This window comes from Lontra canadensis, unplaced genomic scaffold (genome assembly GCF_010015895.1).
Source record: "Lontra canadensis isolate GAN:19392208 unplaced genomic scaffold, GSC_riverotter_1.0 scaffold123, whole genome shotgun sequence".
In the NCBI taxonomy this organism is placed as follows: Eukaryota; Metazoa; Chordata; class Mammalia; order Carnivora; family Mustelidae; genus Lontra; species Lontra canadensis.
Window position 1 is genome coordinate 2,853,358 of NW_022631117.1, and position 16,245 is coordinate 2,869,602.

At 45.9% G+C, this 16,245-nt stretch overlaps 1 protein-coding gene across 4 annotated transcripts in view; it reads left to right on the forward strand.

The window, feature by feature from the left end:
• FGF13 (fibroblast growth factor 13) overlaps window positions 1-16,245 on the forward strand; it is a 468,515-nt gene that overhangs the window by 385,920 nt on the left and 66,350 nt on the right. The window contains exon 1 of one of the 4 annotated variants that reach the window (XM_032841402.1): window positions 15,273-16,159. The exons of the other annotated variants lie outside the window; for them this stretch is intronic. Within the exon in view, the coding sequence (XP_032697293.1) occupies window positions 15,973-16,159 (187 nt within the window). The 5' untranslated portion in view covers window positions 15,273-15,972. Of the gene's footprint in view, window positions 1-15,272; window positions 16,160-16,245 lie in introns of those variants that run through there. 4 annotated transcript variants of the gene reach the window in all.

Consider the following 16,245-nt stretch of genomic DNA (forward strand, 5'->3'; position numbering starts at 1 on the left):
TGGAATGAGGAAGGGGCTAAACTGATCAATAAATAAATTAGTTTTGTGATGGAAGGCAAACCATGACCTCTCAGTGAGAAATGGTTTTCTTGTCTGTAAAATGTGTCTAGTTGAAATCCATTCTGGCTACCTCACAGGTTCCTATGCAGATCAAATAAGACAATGGTTGTTGTAAAAGTACTCTGTCAAACCTTAAATTGTTATAGACTTCTAAAGAATTATTTTATTGACCCAAATAGGGGCCAATCTCATTACTAAGCTGTTTAACTTTCCCTTTCACAAGGATCCAGTAGCTCCCTGTTCCTAGTTCAATGACTGAATGACATAGTTCTATTTATAATTAAAACACGGCCACCCTCCACCATGAGTTGCGCAAGAACCTACTTTTTCAAAATAGACCTGTCCTTCATTTCATTGCTCTAGGTGCCTACTCTCTGCATTCTAAATGGAGAAGGAAGAGTTAGCGAATTCATTTAGCCATGAAACTATTGTTTTTTGAGTCCCTACTCTGTCTAGATGTGGGGATCCAGAGATGAAGTCCCAGTCCCTTCTCAGGGAGTTCTCTGTTTGATGGGCATGACAGACAAGTCGACAGAAATAAATAGTATAAATGCCATAATAACTATATGCATAGGATCCTACAGAGCAGAAAAGAGGAAACTCTTTTTACATGGGGATTGTTAGGGAAGGTTTCCCAGAGGAGATGATGCCAGAGATAAATCCTGAAGGGTTTGCCAAGGAGGAGGGAGTGGAGTTTTCAAAGATACAGCAGTTGGAGTGGCTAGTGGGCTGGAGGGGGTTGTTTTGGGGAAGGTAAGTACTTTGCTATGTCTGAAATACAGTGTGTCTGAGGCAGGAAGTAAGGGTGACAAGGAAGTCTGGGGACAGATTGTGGAGGGCTTCTATGTGGAGAGCCACTGAGACTTGTTAACAACATGATCAGATTTGTCTGTTAGAATTGTAGCAGTGAGCAAAGTAGTCTGATCACCGGCCACAGAGGAGGCTGTGGTGAAATTCAGGCAAGAAATGAAATAGGCATAGGTGCAAATTTTAACAATAGGAATTTAGAAACAATATTAAGAAAGTAGAACTTGCACTACTCACTTATTCCTTGGATGTGAGGTTGTGAAAGGAAGACTTCAGGATAATCTTCAAATCTCTATCTTGGGTGAGATGGTGAATGAATCCAGAAAGGAGCATGATAGAAGGAAAAAAACTTAGTAGCCATATGAAATAAGAGAAGAGGAATCAATTTGGTGAGATGAGTTCAACTTTGGATTTGTTGAGTTTGAGGTCTTGAGTGCCATTTGGGTAGAAGTATCCATATATAGACTTCAGAGGAGCTGTGTGAGCCAATGAAAGAGTAGGGGAGGAAAAAGTTTCCTATGCCCTCTTAGAGTCCCTGCCTGGATCTGAAAATGAGATAAACAAAAGACAAACTAACAAGAGAAAAACAAAAAATTTCATACAAGTTTCACATGACATAGGAGTCTTCAAAAGGAAATGAAGACCTAAACAATTAGATCTGAGTATTTTTATACTAGGTTTGGTGAAGACTGGGCAGTCAGGTAGAACTACGATATGCCAAAGAGTATGAAGTAAATGTAGTAAACCAGGGGAAACTTAGCAAGCCCTGTCAGTATTCTTCCTGGCGTCCCTTGTCTTTGGAGATACGATGCTTTTTTCCTGCAGGTACAAAGAGGTCACTTTTCACATGAGGGGTTTATGGCCTGTATCAGGGGAGAAGGGAGGAGGGAAGATCACAGTGACCTTTCTGCTTCCGCTGTTTTCTCAAATTCCTTTAGCTTTAAATATTCAATATGCCAAAGTGCCATATTTTGGGGTAGCATGGTCTGAACCCCATCACGAGCATTGGAGATTTTTAGAGTTGTTACAGTAGAAAAAATAGTGATTTCCTGTACTCTTCACAAGGCTAGGTCATTATCATATTTCAAGAGTCCACAAATGTCATCCCCTTCTAGAGACCTTCCTTGTTCACTGCTAAATGCCTGTAACTCAGCCTGGCACAGAACAAATGCTCAAAGAACATTTGTTGAATGGATGAATGAAGAATAAATACTTAGAAAGAGAAGAATAGGGAAGAAAATTAGAGGACATAGGCCAGAATCCTAAGGAACTCAAGTTGTCAGTAAGAGGAAAAGAAAACCGAGAAGGCACAAAGACAGGCAGGAGGAAAATCAGGAGAATGTAGTCTGGGAGAAGTCTATGGAAAAGTGTCCAAAATTGGAAGGGGAGGTGAACCATGAGAGACTATGGACTCTGAAAAACAATCTGATGGTTTTGAAGGGGCGGGGGGTGGGAGGTTGGGGGAACCAGATGGTGGGTATTAGAGAGGGCATGGATTACATGGAGCACTGGGTGTGGTGCAAAAACAATGAATACTGTTACGCTGAAAATAAATAAAAAATTAAAAACAAAACAAAACAAACCATAATGGCCAATAGTATGCAATACGGCTGAAAGGTTGTGGGAAGTAATGACTGAGAAGCCATCATCAGTTGTGACAATAAGGCTTTTGATCATCTTAGTAAAAGCAATTTTAGTGTCATGGTGGAAGTAGGTCAAATAGGGACTTAATTCGTCCCTATTAATGCATTCATCAATGCATTGAATTAATGTATGGCAGGAACCTCTAACCTTCCATAAAGACATAGAAATAGTGGATAAAATACTATCTTAAGTCTGACAATACACACAAAAAAATAAAAAACAAAAAAGGGAAATTTCCTGGTCATAGAGACAAGGCGGCAGTTTAAAGCTGAAGCAAAGTGTCACAGTTGGAACTGAATGGCCATCAAGAGTATCAGAAATGTATGTACGCCCTGGGGCTTAAGGTGAAGTCACATCCCTGACACTGAACCCTTAGCTTCCTCTATAAAGCGAGGAGCCAGGACATCCTGTCCAGTTGGTGATACATTAGGACTCAAGGCCTAGGATCACAGAATATAAGCAGAGTGTTCATTCTGGGCCTAGACGACAAGAAATTGGAATCCCACATCTTAATTTGTATTAAAAAGCTGGGAAATTAAAAACTGACGTTCATCCAGTGGAATCCATAGCGTGCTGGCAGAGAAAGAACATGGAGCGGTAGAAGTAGATAACTCTGCTATCCAGGGCTCACGCAGGACTTCTACAGAAAACAGCTCTCACGCTAAAGGTGAGTGCACAGTCAAGTGGACAGAGCAAGAAGAGAAATCAACCACTGCAGGGAGGGTCAGCAGCAACAATAAGCAGAGTAATCCAGGTTCCAGAAAAGTTGTATAATAAGGCAGTATAAAAGAGACTTTAACTTAAGTACCTTCAAAACATTCAGTAAAATAAAGGAAGGTCTAGAATCCATAAGGTATGAACCACACGTCATGAAAAGAATAGCAGACATATTAGAAAAGATAAAAAAAAATTGAAAGAATTAAGTATGTATATATATGCACATGTGTGCATGTATATAATTTCTAACATGTCATATATATTATCATGTAATCAGTAATATACTAATGTATTGTATCACATTGATTGGTTTGTGGATGTTGAATGAACCTTGCAGCCCAAGAATAAATGCCACTTGGTCATGGTGAATAATCCTTTTAATGTACTGTTGGATCCTATTAGCTAGTATCTTGGTGAGAATTTTTGCATCTGTGTTCATCAAGGATATTGGTCTCCTTTTAGATAGGGTCTTTGTCTGGTTTCAGGATCAAGGTAATGTTGGCCTCATAAAAGGAGTTTGGAAGTTTTCCTTCCATTTCTATTTTTTGGAACAGTTTCGGGAGAATAGGTATTAATTCTTCTTTAAATGCTTGGTAGAATTGCCCTGGGAAGCCGTCTGGCCCTGGGCTCTTGTTTTTTGGGAGATTTTTTGATGACTGCTTCAATATAATCAGTAATATTGTATATGTGTGTCTGTTGATGAAATCAAACAAAATCAAACAATAGACTAAGCTCAGAGTGGGGATAAGTGAAGCACCCAGATTCTACCCAGAGAGATGAAGAGAAGGAACTAGGGAAGAGAAGTAAGGACCCATGAGGAGAGAATGAAGTCTCACATCTATCTAACAGAAGTTTCAGAAGAAAAATAGAGCTTTAAGACAGGCAGTAGATGAAGAGTTGGCAGTAAACTCCTAGAATGGAAGAAAAATAATTGAGCAATGGAAGGTGCACAACTGAAGAGGCGTACGATGAGGTGGAATATTTTTAATGTTTTAAGTATATTTAAATACCAAGCAAATACTATCTGTCCATCTCAAAAGGGATATTGAAATCTATGTAGAGGAATTACTAGGAATATATATACACATACATATAATTATAATAAAATCAGAGTGAGTGGCGAATGGAAGTAAGGAAATGGGGGGTTGTTGGTAAAGACTTTCAAGAATCTTGGGTGTGAAGAGAAGGAAAAATTGAACCGGAGCTAAATGAGCGTGTCTGACTAGTTAATTTCTGCCGTGTGACACTCACATGCACACACATTCATAGAACCAGTGCTACAAAACGGCAGGGAACTTTCATTTTTATTTATTTATTTATTTTTATTATGTTATGTTAGTTACCATACAGTACATCATTCGTTTTTGATGTCGTGTTCCATGATTCATTGTTTATGTATAACACCCAGTGCTCTGTGCGATCCCTGCCCTCCTAAATACCCATCACTGGGCCATCCCATCCCCTCTGAAACCCTCGGTGTGTTTCTCGGAGTCCATATTTTAAACTGAGGTGTTCTCCAAAGCTCTTCCTTCCTCAAAGCTACTCCCACAGCCTTTCTGCCATTTAAAATGTCACCCTTAGAGGCACGCTTTTGTTAGTATAATTGTGCCTCCATAAAATCCCCATCAGAATGAACCCATTGGAGGTAAAGGGGAGAGGTCATGCGGAGATACTGGAACTTATCCCAGCTCTGATGAGAGTATCCGATCAACTATCTGTCATCTTGGAAAGCACTGACCCGGGGATGGGATATAGGAAAGGACAATTTTAATGAAAAAGAATTAGGACAGCCTGGATCCTAGGGTTTTATGTGGAAGAACAGGTTCCTGTGGGGCCCCACAAGGACAGTGGGCATCTGGGCTGAGGCGCTGGCTTTACAGCATTCCCAGAGGCCTGCCCGGAGTGTGTGTACACACACACACACACACACACACACACACACACGTGTGCACAGTGTGTTGGTTTGGTTATTTTTTTTAATGTAGGTGATATAAATATTATATTAGTTTCAGGTAAACGACATAGTGATTCAACAGTTACTTACATTATAAAATGCTCACCATGATAAGGGTAATTAGCATCAGTCACCACATAAAGTTATTACAGTATAATTGACTAGATTTCCTATGCTGTACTTTTCATCCCTGTGACCTATTTATTTTATAATTGCAAGTTTGTATCTCTTAATTCCCTTTTCCTTTTACATCCATTCCCCTAACCCCCTCCCTTCTGGCAACTACCAATTTGTTCTCTGTATTTTTGAGTCTGCTTCTATTGGTTGGTTGGTTGGTTGGTTGGTTTTAGATTTCACTTATGAGTGAAATCATTTGGTGCTTGTCTTCTCTGACTGATTTTACTCAGGATAATACCATCTAGGTCCATCCATGTTGTCTCAAATGGCGCTATTTCATTCTTTTTACGGCTTAGTAATAATCCAGTGTGTGTGTGTGTGTGTGTGTGTGTGTGTGTGTGTGTGTGTGTTTGTGTGTGTGTGGCATCTTCTTTACCCATTCATCCATTGATGGATACTTGGGTTGCTTCCATGTCTTGGCCATTGAATGTGGTGCTGCAATGAACATAGTGGCACATATATCTTTTCAAATTAGTGTTCCTGTTTTCATTGGTAAATACCCAGAAGTGGAATTACTTTATTGTATGGTATTTCTGTTTAAAACTTTTTTGGGAACATCCGTACTGTTTTCTTCTGTGCCAGCTTACATTCCCACCAATAGTGCACAAGTTTTCCATTCTCTCCACATCCTTGCCCACACTTGTTATTTCTTATCTTTTTGATACTAGCCATTGTGACAGGAGTGAGGTAATGACATCTCACTGTGGTTTGGATCTGCATCTCCCTGATGATGAGTGATGCTGAGCATCTTTTTGCATATCTGCTGGCATCTGTACATCTTCTTTGGAAAAATGTCTATTCAGGTCTTCTGCCCACCTTTTAATTGGATTATTCATTTTGGTTTGGTTCTTCTTACAGTGAAATAAGGCACTGTTGTTTCCCTAAACAATTCTTTAAAGTATATATTTTTTCAGACCAAAGGATACTAAGATTCAGACAGAGCAAGCAGGTGTGGGTTTTTTAGTGGCCGGAAGAGGAATGTAGTAAGTAGGAAGATTCTTCAAATACGTTTTTAGTATATTCAAATAACAACCAAATCCTAGTTGTCCCTCTCCAATCAGAACTACTAGGATTTTCTGGCTTGGACAGTCATTTTTCTATCATCTTTAATTCATTTGTTAGGTTCAGATTTTATCACCACCATAATGAAATTATTTAATAACTGCCCACATGCAAATATCTGGTCCCTAAGTTCACCCCAGTCATTGTAGGAGATGGCTTGCCTCACTGTGGCATACATGCCAATTGAATTTTCATTTTGTTTGGCATCTTTCCAAAGGGATTACTTCTACTAAACCCTCTGCCCATGGCGGTTGTAAATCAGTTAACTACTGTACACTTGAACATCAACAGTCACAATACGTACTGAACACAATCAGTGGGAAAGGGAAGACAATTGGTTTACAAACATGAAATAAACAACTCATGAACGTCCATCAGAATATCCACATAGTACATCTTATCTCTCCCAATCCCCAAAATGCTTCAGGGCCACACCAGTAATCAATATTTCCCAGAAAAGCAGTTTCCTGGAGAATGGTTGAGATAAGAAATCCACTTGTTGCCGAGTGATTTAAAGTGGAGGGGCGTAAAAATGCAAGGTTTTGTAAGTTCTCAGCTGAGGGAAAGTCATATGGCCTGCTAAGAATTTAGCATCAAGAGTAATTTTTAGCCAGGTTGGAAGTCTGGCTTTACCCAATTTTGTTCCCCAACCTTCTAGCTCTTTCTCGTCCTCCAAAATTCATCTTCGGTGAGACGATTTGGTGGCAGTGGTGGTGGTGGTGGTTCTTTCTGAAGTGGTTCCCAGTTTCTGTGGCCCCTATCCACAGAGTTAGCTGTGCCTTTTATTTTTTAGTGCCCCACCCACTTTGGACGTTTGGCGCCATCTTACACTGCTCAATCACACTTGTGGTTTAGTTATTTTATTTCCTTCTCTTTATGCTCCACTTGCAGCCAGGGGCAGTGATGGAGGGGGGCAGGAGAGCAGTTTCGGGGACATGAGATATGAAGTCAGAATGCATGGATTTGAGTCCCCTTAGCTCTATGTCTTACTACTTGCATGAACTCATTAACCTCTCTTTTGCCTCAGCTTCTTCATCTGTAAAATGGGGGTAAGTTGTAAGTATTAAGTGAGTAAAGCAGGATAAAGTACTTACTGCCGGCGATAGAGGTAGCGCTCAATAAATAAATTATAGCTCATGTGTACCTTTGCATCCTTTAGGTTTTAACTCAGTGCACAGCAGAGAGTTCTCCGTAAATTTTGAATGAATAAATGAACAGCGTAGCCTCAGAAAAACTCATTTACTTCTCTTGCCTCACGTCTCTTTGCTAAAATGAGATTGTTAATTGAGCATCAAGGTCCCTGTTATGAAATCAGGTTCTCAAATTGCTCGAGGTCTTCGGTGGTGGCAGGAGAAGTTATTAAACAATTTCAATCTGTTGATTATACTTACAGCTGCTTGTCAGAAGGGACAAGCCAGAGCAAATCAGTCCGAATGGATACCAGAGAATTCCTCGAGCTCAAAACCATAGTCCTGGGCTTCAGACCATGTAACTGAATACACTGTGTGCAATATTTTTCACTCTTTGGCTGAACTCAGGCTTCCCATAGCTGAAAGCAGATGGCATGAAATATCTTATGGTGTGGAGAGCCAGTTTTCCGGGTATGAAAAGAACCAAGCAAACTGGAGTGCTTAAACTTCCTCCTTCTGCTAAGGAGTGATGAAGATAAAGTACCAAGTGTCTTTGGGGTCTCCTCGCACTCCAAAACCCCAGATTGTATGACTCTGACCGGGTTCTGGTGTTAAAGGACTCCCTGGGCTGAGAAACCCAGAAGGATATAAAGCAGTGATTTATAGTCATTTAATTTTAGTGAGAAAGGGGGCAATGTTTTCTTAAAATGTCACTCTAAGAAGTTATTGTTCAAAGCGCACAGACTAGGCTGTGTACAGATCATATCTGTTGTTTGCTTCAAAATTCACTTTTGTTTTTTAAAAAAGGAAAACACATAACTGAGTTGAAAGTCATGCTAGATTCCATCTTCTCCCAGTGCCCAAGCCAAGAGATAGCCATATCCAGGCATCACTGATCAGGAAGCCAAATTCCAGACTCAGTGCCAAGGAAGAAAAAGTCATATGTGAAGGGCTTGACTTGTACACATAGACTGTATTGACGGAGGATCTTTAGTTGAAATCCTGGCACTGCCACCGATGGACACGGCAGGAGATCATTGATGGATCTATCTCTTCGTTACTCTAGACTTCGCTTTCCTCATCTGTAAAATGGCAATGCCTACCTTATAGGTTGTTAGAAGGATGAAAGAAAATAGCATAACAGCACTGAAGTTCCTTGTCCAATTATAACCACAGCATTTATTGACTGTTCTCTCCATTTGAAACCCCAGTTTCGCCCCCCCCAAAAAAAAAGAAGAAGAAAAGAAAAAAGAAAGCAGAGTGTGGAGTTTGAGACCACCTAGGACTTCTGCAGAGTTCTCAGATGAATTGTGGACCTGTCCTTTATCCCCTCCTTCGAATCTAGAGGATACCTTTCCTTCCAAATTCAGCTGGTTTCCAGCCCATATCCTGGTCAGTGTCTGAAAAGAAGTATGTTAGGCCTGCTAATCCTGAGAGAACCCTGAAATAGTTTCCCATTACCTCTCTGCTTCTTTAAAAAATGGCAAATCTCGGTAGGAAACTGGTGGAAACACCGCCACTGGCAAATGGAAATCAGTCCAGAGTTCCTTATGCAGGTCGCGGATCCCGCCCCCATATGCTACGTAATACTGAATATTAGATCATTTGCAAACACTGCATTCCCTTCTTCAGATCTTGAGTTTAGGTCACCTTCCTCCAGAAATCCTATTTCCTGAAATAGCTTAGATCCAGAAAAATTACCAATTGCCTGCTTTTGCCTCAAATCCTCGCGTCACCGCCCCCCCCCCCAGCTTTTCATTTAGATTATTTGGTTCACTGGGCAAGAAATGAACCCAGTGTTACAGATATTTTGCCTCTGAGTCTTGCACATTTCTAGTCTGCCATAAATGTTTCATCATAGAAACACTTCATTTATGTCTGTTAGCCACCAGTCAGTTCACAAAATAGCAATTGTTCCTTCAAAATCTTTGAATATTATTGAAGAAAAATGAATAGAACTCAGAGAAGCTGGGGCTTTTGTTGGCTCTGGACGCTCTGTCAGCACTGAGGCAACTCGTTTGGTTAAGAATAAATTTACTATTATCTGCAAAGTATTTCCTACCCCTTGGATGACAAACTTTACGAAATGATTGTGACTGCCTTGACTCACACGATCCAAGTTCACTCAGTATGATCTTCCAAAGACAAAGGTACTATCTCATGCCCTTGAGTTCAGCACCTTGAACTTTCTCAGTAATGGTTGTTGGTGCCCCCTTTCCAGGGACCACTTCTTGGTTGTAGCCCATGGCTGTATTAATCGTCGTGCAGTCTGAATGAGAGAATGAGAGCCGAGACGGGAATCAACTCACATACCCACTGAGACAGAGAACGTTTCTGTTGTACTGATAAAACTTCCATAGGAGGGGTGCCCGGGTGGCTCAGTGGGTTAAAGCCTCTGCCTTTGGCTCGGGTCATGATCCCAGGGTTCTGGGATTGAGCCCCACATGGGGCTCTCTGCTCAGCGGGGAGCCTGCTTCCCTTCCTCTCACTCTGCCTGCCTCTCTGCCTACTTGTGATCTCTGTCTATCATATAAATTAAAAAAACAAAACAACAACAAAAAATTTCCATAGGAGAATCAGCACTCAATAATGTTTTTTAAAGTTTGTATCTATTCATTTATTAGAGAGAGAGAGAGAGAAAGCACACTCGAGCTGGAGTGGGTTAGCAGAGGGGTGGGAGAGAGAAGCAGACTCCACGCTGAGCGTGGAGCCATATTCCAGCCTCAACCCAGGGACCTTAAGATCACAACCTGAGCGGAAACCAAGAGCCAGACGTTCAACCGACTGAGCCACCCAGGCTGAGCCCTCAATTATGGTTTCTAACAGCCCTTACTGAAAAAGATGTTTTACTTGTACAAAATTTAAATCCCCACATACTGAAGCTTCAGCTCATTTCCTTGTGTTCTCTTTTTATGATAAAGGGAGAGATCTCTACCCCAGCAATCCTATACTTCTCTCCAGGTTTTCTTGATTAAATGACCAAGCAGGTAATCAGAGGCCTTGAACTCTTGATGCTGCAGCTGCTATGGCTAATTAAATGGCAAATAGCTGAATTCATAGATATGATTAATACCATCAGGGTGCTCTATGGTTTTAATGTTCATAAATTATGACTGAACAGTAAAATTTTTATATGGGTTATAGGATTTTTCTTAAGGATCAGAATTAATCAGTGTGTCCCCCATTGATTTTGTTTATTTGCTTTTATTTTTTTAAGATTTTATTTATTTGAGAGACAGAGTGAGCGAGAGAGAGAGAGAGAGAGAGCGAGAGCGAGAGCAAGAGAGCAAGCACGTGAGTAGAGGCAGAGGGAGAAGCCGACTCCCCTCTGAGCAGGGAATCCAAGAGGAGACTCGATCCCAGAACCCTAGGATCACGACCAGGGCTGAAGGCAGACGCTCAAACGGCTGAGCCACGCAGGTGCCCTCTTTATTTGCTTTTAAGTATAAAGCAGAGGTAGCTTCAGGAAACTCTGTAACTGAAGTATTTAGAGAATGATCCCAGACAGAGGACACAGTGGGGACCAAGCCACCATCCTGGTGCAATGCAAATCAGGAGAGCCGATCCCTTTCTAGAAAATTGGTTCTGGAGACCTTTATTTCTGAAGCATAATTCCCCCAAATGATCTGACTAGGAGAGACTCTTTGCCAGCTGATTAATGTGTCAGGTACAGTAGTCACTCTTTCTGTCCCTGGAATTCCAGTGGGACGTTGACAGGATTTCTTTAAATTGTGTTTTTCTTCCTGCTTGGAGTTAAGTGGCGAGAACCTTGGCTAATGGCTTTTCTCTAATCTCCTCATTTGTATTTCTGTCCAGTCGTTTCTCTGGGCTTTTGTACATAATTAGGTGGACACGAAGGGTTGGCACTTGCTGCCCAGTCTCTTAAATGCCGCCTCTGCTGCCCTACCCGGTGAATGGTGAGATCCCCGTGTTGCTTGACCTTGGTGCACTAGAACCTGTCCCCTTTCCTCTGTTTGAGCCTTGCCCTGGTAACTAACTGGTCACTGAGGGGTTCTGAGGGACCGCTGAAGTGAAGGCGGAGAGCTAACTGGCAAGTGGCTCCAATTATGTTTATCTTCACGAATGATGGGTGTTTGAAATCTCTCATTTGCAGAGTTTCAGAAAGACAGCCAACTCCTTCCTGCTCAGAAGGTACTAAGGCTGCTCCTGATTAGGCTGTCTGAGTTCTCTCATTTTTACTCATCATAGTCACATCTGTTTGGGTTTCTGTCTCTCTCCTGGAGACGCCTCTTGAGAGCAGATCCCCCCAGCTTCTTTACAGAGGCTTGCCAAAAGAGATTGGCAGAGAACGACCAGCATTCTATAATCTGATAACTCAAATAACTCCCCCTGAAAGGAACGCTAAAACCTGGTTCTCCAGTGAACCCGTGAGGAACGGAGCCAAAGAGACTTGTGGTAGTTCTCTCCAGAGGCCAATTTAGGGTTTATGTTCTGGTGGTGTGAGAGGGGAATGGGGAGGGGTGGGGAGGATGAGGAGGGGAAGAATAAGAGGGAGCAGGGACAGGGGCGTATACCAAGAAATCGTAGGCTTCAGAGGCAGAAAAACTTTAAGGAAGATCTCATCCAGAGATTTTCAAACGTTTTGGTTTTAGCAGTGGAATCGTTCTTGCTGTTTTTCTAAATGAGAAATCATAAAAGGGTGCCTGGGTGGCTCTGTGGGTTGGGCATCCGACTCTTGGTTTCGGCTCAGGTCATGATCTCAGGGTCCTGGGATGGAGCCCCAAGTCCTTGGGTTCCATCCGCGCCTAGTGGGGAATCTGCTTGAGATTCTCTTCCTCTCCCTCTGCCCCGCGCCCAGCTTGTGCACTCTCTCTCTCTCTCTCTTTCTCAAATAAATGAATAGGTCTTAAAAAAAAAAAAAAGAAAGAAATCATACTGTGAGCCCAGGTATGTAAAATAGATGAAAGCAGAGGTGCTGTTGTTGAAACACAGGTGAGGGAACGTATACCCCCTCCACCCACTCTCAGGGCTCTGCAGAATACGATTTGAAAGCCATTAAGATTGTCTGAAGGATGACGTTAAGGATGGGAAAACCGTAGCCCCAGCGGAAGAAATGACATACCCAAGGTCACATAGCCGATTAGCAGCAGAGACAGGATTAAAAACGCATGCCTCCTGTCACCCAGGGTAGAACTCTGTGTGAGTGGGGCCGCAGAAAGCAGCTAAGGGTGCTTTCCTCCTGAACATGATTAAGGAGAGAGCTTGGTGGGCAGTGCAGTGGGAAGAGGAGGTCCGGGAGGAACAAAGGGGAGTGGACCCACCAGCGCAGAGCAAATGGGAGCCCTGGGATTAAGCAAGGTACTGTGTGAACTGGTAGGAAGAAAGCAAGACAGGAGAAAAAGACGCTGTGGAAATAAGTGTGGAAAGAAAGTTCTTCACTCTCCCCTTGAGATGCCATCCTACTGGTGGAGTGGCAGTAAGAAAGGAAAGGCAAAATATCCTTCTCTAGGGTGGCCTGTGGTTCTTTCTTTCATTCTGCCTTCCTTAGGTGAATGGGGTTTGGGCACAGTTCTCGGAGAATTTGAGACTTACATTCATTCTTCTCTGAGTTGAGAAGCACCTGTGAAATACATATGGGAGTTAGGAAAGGATGAGAAATCTCCACTAACTAATGGCTAAGCCGATTGGATAGTATGATTGCATAGTATGGACCCAAAGTCAAATGGCTTTCCTTCGCTTTCCCCCTAGATGAATCCCCCTCCAGCCACAGGCCTCTGTGAGTTCTCTTAAGCCAGGAGACAGGAAAATTCTTGCAGTCTATGGGCAGACAGGTCCCAGAGCGTTAGAGGCCCAGGGGCTCAGTGGAAGGTAACAGCATGCTGAGAGGGAGAAGAAACCTCTTAAGGTCCATTCTACACCCCAAATATTTGGCCCTGGTCACATCGTCTTCTGAGGCCTCTTTTGGTGAGATTATTTCCCTTCATGGTAACTGGAATTTGAATCCTATTCATTCCGAGCCAGGAAACATCCTGCTCCTCTTAAGAAGCAATGTAAATCAGTCACTCGTCAATTATTTTCAACAAACTGTTTATTGAACATAATCTATATGACAAGAGCTGTGCCAGCAGATGGGAATGTAGTGCTGACCGAGACCCAGTTCAGATTCTCAAGGCGTTCGAAGTCCAACGGGAGCCAACCAGGGTTTTTCCCTTATGAATCAATGTCTCAAGTGACTGCTTGAATTGGCTTGAGGTGCTGAAACTCTCTTGCACCCCGTCCTCCGTGAGCTTTTGGGAAAGCCAAAAACACAGAGGAGTCGACTAACCTGCAGCAAATTGCAGACCGTTAGAATGACGACTCTCCTGCAACCCTCCACCTCCGTCCCTGCAACCTTCACCCAAGCCTGTCTTTGCAGACCGCTATCAGAGCTTCTGATAGGGCCACAGACATTTCAAGACTGGGGACAAATGGAAGGGGGAGGTGGCAGCTGTTTCCCCTCTGGAGCAGGGAAATCTCCAGAAGGGTCAGGTGATACAGCTCTGATGGGCTAAGAAGGCTGAATGAGTCTCCCAGTTGGGAGCTCAGGCAAGAAAAGAAGGACAGGGGTCTGGGCATTTGGTTCTGTTTGTGTCTGTATCAATTTGGAAAAGATCTGGGAAAGGGGGAAGGGAGAGGTCCCGTAAGGAGTGTAGTGGCAGCCCCCAGACAGAGCAGCCCTACTCTTGGCAGCTTCCTTTCTGGTGTTAGAAATCAAGTAAAAGAGTAAAAGAGCAGTGCCCCTTTGAAGATGGGGTTGTGGATGGATCATTCTCTTTGTTGCATTTTTGACCTCGAAACTCCTCTTTCTTCTCCAGGTTAAAATATAGAACAGGGAAAGGACAGAACCTGTGAATAGAGAGAGGCGAACAAAAAGCCAGACTTGATTCCCGAATTGGAGGGAGAGAGGCTGCTAGATCTGGAGGAGCAGGGAAAAAAGAAAGAAAAAAGTTAGGAGATCGGAGATGGGGACAGGGCTTCAATAACGAGGTTCGGCGCCGCGTTTCCCCAACACCGCTTTCTGTACACCACCCAAGCTCTCAAAGCAATGATTTGGGGCAGGAGGAAAAGCGGGATTCGGACCGCACATCTTGGCCTGTAATGGAAAGTCAGCGAAAACCGCTGGGTGGCAGCGTGGTGTGCGGGCGCAGCTCTGCAGTGCCCGCCGCCGCCGCCGCCGCCGCGAGGGCTGAACCCTTCTGCGAGCCCTGGCCTCTCTCTCTCCCCGAGGGCTGCAAGTGTCGCCGCGCGAAATGCCTCCGCGGGTGTGTGTGTGTTGGGGGAAGGGGGCTGTTGTGAGTCGCAGACCGGGGCGGGGGCGCGGGGGTCTGGCGAACTTCCCAGGGGCGCCAGTCCGGGGCAGTGTGGCCCACTAAGAGTCCAACGCTAACGAAATAGCCGCCCCCCCTACCGCCCCCCACCTCCAGGCAACCTCCGGCTCCCCCGGCCCCACGACCTCCTCCCGGGGTCCCCTGCATCCCGGCCTCCCCCCGCATGCTCCGCTCTGGAAGAGGAGGGCAGGGAGCCGCGGGCGGTGGGGCGGCGCCGGAGCCCCTACAGGTGTTCGGCGGCGCGGCCCGCCGGGGCCTCGGGGGGCGGGGCGGCGGGGAGCCCGCGGGCTGGGCTCCGGGAGGGAGGGGCCGCCGGGGGAGGGGGGCCTCGGGGAGGCCGCGGCGCGCTTCCGGAGGGTGCCTGCGGCGACCGGATTGCTATGCAGAGCCTGTGCCGCGCCCAGAGCAGCCGCCGCCGCCGCCGCCGCTGCCGCCGCCACCACCGCCGCCGCCGCCGAGATGCGAGGCCGTTACCTGTTTGATCCCCGTCGGCCAGCCGGCGCGGGCCAACTTTTCCCGATCGTCAGGCCTCGAAGTTGCAAGGACTAGTCGGAGGCTCGGAGGGGCCAGGGCGAGGGCGCGCTCCCCCGCGCGCTGCCTCCTCCCCCCCTCCTCCCGCCGCCCGCGCTCGCGGCCTCCCTCCCGCCCGCGCCGCTCCCTCCGCCCGCCTCCCCGCTCCGGCCCCCTCCGCGCGGCACAGGGCGGGGGGTGCCGCCAAACTCCGACCCGAGCCACTTGGACTCGCACAGTGTCCTCGGGGCGCAGAGGCCGAGCGCACGCAGCCGCGCCGCGCTGCCTCCGCCGCCAGTCTCGCCGCGATCCCGGCCCGGGGCTGTGGCGTCGGCTCGGACCCAGGCCGCCCGCCCGCCCGCGCGGGAGCCGGACCCCCGCCGCAGGAGCCCGGACGGCATGCTGAGCCCCCTCCTCCGCTGACGGGCCGAGCGCCGAGAAGCCCGGGCGAGCGCCGGCCGGGGAGACGAGGGCGGCCGCGGCGCGAGACCGAGCGGACGCGCCGCGGAGGAGCGGGAGGCGGAGGCGAAGGCGAAGCCGGAGAGGGGCCGCCAAAGAAGTGGTGGTGGTGGGCGTCGTGGCCATGGCGGCGGCTATCGCCAGCTCGCTGATCCGTCAGAAGAGACAAGCCCGCGAGCGCGAGAAATCCAACGCCTGCAAGTGTGTCAGCAGCCCCAGCAAAGGCAAGACCAGCTGCGACAAAAACAAGTTAAACGTCTTTTCCCGGGTCAAACTCTTCGGCTCCAAGAAGAGGCGCAGAAGGAGACCAGGTTGGAAGGGGCCCTTGGCCGGCTTGGGCTGGGATGGGTTGGGGTTCCCCCCCATACTTTACGAGTGTGGAGGGGGCTGGAGGGCG